The sequence below is a fragment of the Oncorhynchus gorbuscha genome, linkage group LG02 (assembly GCF_021184085.1).
Source record: "Oncorhynchus gorbuscha isolate QuinsamMale2020 ecotype Even-year linkage group LG02, OgorEven_v1.0, whole genome shotgun sequence".
In the NCBI taxonomy this organism is placed as follows: Eukaryota; Metazoa; Chordata; class Actinopteri; order Salmoniformes; family Salmonidae; genus Oncorhynchus; species Oncorhynchus gorbuscha.
This window is the reverse complement of record NC_060174.1, coordinates 73,900,571-73,905,446: the sequence shown is the minus strand read 5'-3', so window position 1 is coordinate 73,905,446 and position 4,876 is coordinate 73,900,571. Positions and strand designations below refer to the sequence as shown.

The following is a 4,876-nucleotide window of genomic DNA, read 5'->3' as shown; positions in this document are numbered from 1 at the left end:
AGGTTAGAGTAGGGACTTCCCAAGGATCACAGAAAGTACTGAGCATAAATGAAGGCTGTTGACCGTAGACAAAGACGGTCACAGTTCCAGTCTGCTTAATTAAGGGGTGGCTCTCCCATAGGCACCAATGATTTAGCAGCTGGGTCTGGTCTTCTTAGTAGTTCATTGACTGTATGTGAACCAGAAAAAAGGCGCGAGTGAGACGTCTCTAGCTTCCTCTTCCGTCTCTGGTATTATTCCAGCCAGGGCCCAAAACTGCCTGATTCCACTAATCACATCACCTCCTCACACCAAACCAATTAGCTTAATTAGCAAAGATCCTGCCCCACCTGCTGATTGGTCATTAGGGCACAGGAAGTGCTTGTGAGAATTCTGGCATTGTGGCATCTGTCTGTTTGACGGCTGTTTCTAGAGCTTGGCAGAAGTCTTACCTGACCCTTCTGGAGAGCAGCTGATAGACAGGACAGCCTGGTGGACACACTGGTAAGATATGAGACAGTGACATACTAACTATACCTTTTGCTCTACAAGTGTATATCATGATACATTTAGATGTGCACAAATGTTTGAGGTTCAGATGCTGTTCCTTTAGTTTATTTATTTAAATATATATATACATTTTAATCCCTCCTCCCTTTAGATTCACACACACTGCTGTTTGGAGCACCAAGCACAAGCCCACACATCTAGACCTGTCTCAAGGTGAGTTAAAACGGAGTGCTGTATATCACCTGGAGAACCACATCATACGTAGCCTTTAATATTAATGCCAAAATGGGAGAGGAACATGTTTTTTTAACAACTCCCATCTGACTACCTTACCTGTTCTCACCTCTCACACCAACAGCTCTGATTATGTCTCCATGTCAGAAGAGGCAGGTTACGGTGGCCCGGAGGGACCAGGGGGCTACGAAAAAGATGACCCTGATCACTGTGTCTTGTGTACTGGTCACACTTGTGATATTGGCAGTGGGTGCTTACTTCAGTATGTCCCTCCACCTCCATGTCTCAACTTCAACTACCATTTAAAGCCTGGAGTTTCTCTAAATCATATTCCGGTTGTAATGTATGTAGCCTGTATCGTAGAGTTGCACCACTGTCAACCTTCGGCTTGTCTTTTCCTCCTTCATCCTCTGTACCCCTCTCCATCCTATATCCTCCACCCTCGTCTTCCCCAGTCTGGTGTCTTGTCGACAGTGAGTTCTTCTTCTGCTCCCAGTCGTTGAAGTTCATCCCCGTGGCGATGGTGTGTGATGGGAAAGCAGACTGTGCTGGTGGAAAGGACGAGCTCACATGCGTGTCCAGCAAGCCAGCCAATGCCACCTTCCCAGGCAAGACCACCAGCACCACCCTCCATCTCCTCCGTCTGTTTTCCCTTCCCTCCATCATCATCGTCTCATCTTACCATACCACTCTCTGATTCTTCTTTCTCTTAAAGGGGAAATCTGCAGTTGCTACATACATTTTTTGGGGGATGTAAAAATTAATGATTTGTACCCATTGATTCTTGAAGAATATAAATGATCAATGCCTCATACTTAGTTTAACTGTTGTGGGGTAAGTTGAGCCATTTTATGTAGAATATTATAGTAAATACTACAGTATTATCCACAAACACTGTAGTAAATACTACAGTAATGTCTGCAAAAATACTTCTCCCATGTCTCAGTTTGTGCCACAAGTTTGTGCCATAAGTGAGAACCCTGCATGTTAAGTACAGACCATATTGTGTTCCATACAGATTATAGGAAGAAGCTCTGAACTATACATTCAGTCCCCAGTTCTACCTACAGTACCTACAGGTTATGGAAAATGTGCTCTTCTAGTGTTCTCCAATAGGTTACCTCATTGAGAAAGCCTTCACTTATATGTCAAAGGTGGTAAAACAAATTTAACAGTAAACTTGTAAATACTACAAGTCTGCAAAAACACTAGAGGGGCGGGGAAAACACTTTTCTTTTACTGCCCATTCGACTCCTCCATCCTTGTCTCTCTGTAGTGCGGTTGGTGGGTGAGAGCATGGTGCTACAGGTGTTCAGGGTGGAGGCTGGGTGGAGCACAGTGTGTGCAGACGACTGGGGACTGAGCGACACCCGCAGTGCCTGTCGGCATCTGGGATACACACTGTAAGATGACCTCTCCACTCTTCTATTCAGTTAGATACATAGTCTGATGCATCTCCTGTATATATCTGGCTACTGTTTGTAATCTACACCAGGAACCCTAAAAGCGAGAGACTGGATATCACCAGCCTACACCACTCACTGGGAAAGTCCTTCAGTGCAGTAAGAGCAAGAACGAAGGGTCCCCTTCACACTGCACTCATCAGCAGGTAGATGTTCTACTGGATGCCGTCCAGCCATCTGACTGTTTAGGTGTGAGGAACTGACAATCCTTTCTGTTTCTCAGACAAACCTGCATCTCAGGTTCTGTGATAGCTCTATCTTGCTCAGGTAAATATTTAAAATGATACTTCATGGTACCCCCCCCGAAAGAAATGGTTGGACTTTTGTATTAAGTTGGAAGTGCTTACCATATTGCTTGTCATACCGTGCGTGTCCCTCCAGACTGTGGGGATGCGGTGGGGCAAGACCGGGTGGTGGGAGGTTCTGACACAACCATAGAAGAGTGGCCGTGGCAGGCCAGCCTGCAGAAAGACAAGCAGCACGTCTGTGGAGGCTCCCTGGTCTCCCTCACCTGGCTTATCACCGCCGCACACTGCTTCAGCCGGTCAGCACACACACTCAGTTGTGTTTTGATTTATTACGCTCTTTGCTGTCATAACATTTTGTTTAATTTTGCATATGCAAAACAAATGCTAACTTTTTTTTTTCTTTCACACACACACCCAGTGATGGGAATGATCTGAACCTCTGGCAAGTGGTGCTGGGTAGCACCCACCTGATGTCTACTGGGGGGATTTCTGTAGCAGCCATCATAATCAATAAAGATTACAATGGTTTCACTCATGACTATGACATCGCCATGCTGAAGCTCACCAGGCCTGTCACTACCGGAGGTACTGGACACCTCTCCAGCAGTTACTCAACCGTTCCAAAGTCCTTTCCAGTAGCTTATAACCTTCGTTGCTCAGCATGATGGGTGGGAACATGTTCACACACAGGGGGTCAACTTCCCATACTGTCCTCTAGTGTTATGAAGTTGAATTGCCAGGACTGTATTTCTGTCATTGACGAATATATTCTATGTTTTGTCATACCTGTGATATACCACAGCTTTCAGACAATCAGCATTCAGGGCTCAAACCACCTAGTTTTATAATTTAAAAAATGTGTCTTGACTCTCCAGACACCCTCCGCCCAGTGTGCCTGCCTCCCCACAGCCTGCCTCTGAAGGCAGGGGACCCCTTGGTGGTGACTGGCTGGGGCTTCCAGCAGGAGAAAGGTGAGACTGGACAGGGCTATCTGTACAGAGCAGAAGGCAGGTCTATAACCAAAGCTTAATCCAATCTATGTGAAGCCAATATATTTTTAAATTTGAGTCATTTAACAGACTCTTATCCAGAGCGACTTACAGGAAGAACTAGTATTGCTCGAGGGCACATCGACAGCTTGGAGATTTTATCCAGCAACCTTTCGGTTACTGGCCCAACTCTCGTAACCACTAGGCTACCTGCCACTGTACTGTAGACCAGAGACCATGGCAGAGCATATACAAGTGCACACTTCCATGTCCGGCCATTGTCCCTGTTCAGCTTTCTTGCGTTCTTAGTGTAAGAGGCTACCTGTATCTCCTGAGCGGCAGTTAGCCTAGCAGTTGGGACAGTAACCGAAAGGTTTCTTGTTTGAATCCCTGAGCCGGCAAGGTAGAACAAAAATCTGCAATTTTGCCCTTGAGCAAGGCAGTTAATTGCTGCCCGGACCTCTGATTCAGAGGTGTTGGGTTAAATGTGGAAGAGACATTTTGGTTGAATGCATTGTTGTACAACTGACTAGGTTTTCCTCTTGCCCAGGTAAAATCGCCTCAATTCTTCAGAGTGCCACTGTCTCTCTGATTGACAGGAAGGTGTGCTCCCGCCCCTCCATCTACGGCCCCTCACTCACTCCCAGAATGCTGTGCGCAGGGAACATGGAGGGCAAAGTGGACGCGTGCCAGGTAGAGCTCCTCCACCAACACACAAGCCTACAAAATGGCTGCTTTTAGTTTGTTAGACTATCACACTGCCAATGCAGTCATACTTTGCATTTGTCTTCTAATGTCATTTATTTTGCTCTCTCCCTCTTTCTCTCCCAGGGTGACAGTGGGGGTCCACTGGTGTTCCTATCCAAGTGTTGGCAGCTGGTGGGGGTGGTGAGCTGGGGGGTGGGCTGTGCCCGCCCGGGGAATCCTGGGGTCTACTGCAGTGTAGAGCAGCAACTCAACTGGATCTACTCCATCATGGAGGTGGGAATCTGGCCACTATCACAGACCTCTCTAGGGCTCAAAAGGGGGAGGGCAGGGCCAGATAATGTGACGGGAAAACTAATACCTCATTTTGATGCATTCCTACTTGTTATAGGTGCCTTTAAAATTCCTTACCTGATATGATTTGGTTGTCCTATTTTTCAGATGTACTCCTAAAAATCCAGTTTCTCTCCGAGAACTCAACTGACTGGCGTTCTCTCTCTCTCTCTCTCTCTCAATGAGCGCTGAGTGAGTCTGGCAAACATTCACTCAAAGGACAAACACATTCCACTGACTGAATACTGAGCTGTGACTGTTAATGTTTTAATTTTTTTATACTCCCTTTGAGAGATGTAAGTACTGTGAGCTTTCTTTATGTATTAATGTTTTAATAAATGTGATTTTTTTTAAAGGGTTGTGATTTGATTATATATATATATTTTTTTTGGACAGCCAAGAAATGACAACATGG

General features: G+C 45.9%; 1 protein-coding gene across 4 annotated transcripts; it reads left to right on the top strand.

The window, feature by feature from the left end:
* The first annotated feature begins 324 nt into the window (after nucleotides 1–324).
* LOC124009265 (transmembrane protease serine 4-like) lies at nucleotides 325–4,850 on the top strand. 4 transcript variants are annotated; one of them, XR_006834266.1, is made up of 13 exons: nucleotides 325–483; nucleotides 641–702; nucleotides 848–985; nucleotides 1,179–1,331; nucleotides 2,000–2,126; nucleotides 2,219–2,332; nucleotides 2,410–2,453; nucleotides 2,568–2,730; nucleotides 2,853–3,019; nucleotides 3,310–3,405; nucleotides 4,023–4,116; nucleotides 4,255–4,404; nucleotides 4,570–4,850. XR_006834266.1 is itself a non-coding variant. In XM_046320891.1 (13 exons), exons 3-13 carry the CDS (start codon nucleotides 919–921, stop codon nucleotides 4,579–4,581), a joined length of 1,236 nt encoding a protein of 411 aa, XP_046176847.1. In that variant the 5' UTR covers nucleotides 325–483; nucleotides 641–702; nucleotides 871–918; the 3' UTR covers nucleotides 4,582–4,848. The 4 variants fall into 4 exon arrangements, 3 of the variants coding, with proteins under 3 accessions (XP_046176847.1, XP_046176836.1, XP_046176857.1); XM_046320891.1 differs by having other exon boundaries at nucleotides 871–985; nucleotides 3,974–4,116; nucleotides 4,570–4,848; XM_046320880.1 differs by having other exon boundaries at nucleotides 3,974–4,116; nucleotides 4,570–4,848.
* Nucleotides 4,851–4,876: the final 26 nt, after the last annotated feature.

Coding starts and splice junctions, on each gene's coding strand:
- LOC124009265 (XM_046320880.1), top strand. CDS start 856: ATGTCTCCATGTCAGAAGAGGCAGGTTACGGTGGCCCGGAGGGACCAG. Junction 2,127..2,218: donor CGGCATCTGGGATACACACT/GTAAGATGACCT, acceptor AATCTACACCAG/GAACCCTAAAAGCGAGAGAC. Junction 3,020..3,309: donor CAGGCCTGTCACTACCGGAG/GTACTGGACACC, acceptor TTGACTCTCCAG/ACACCCTCCGCCCAGTGTGC.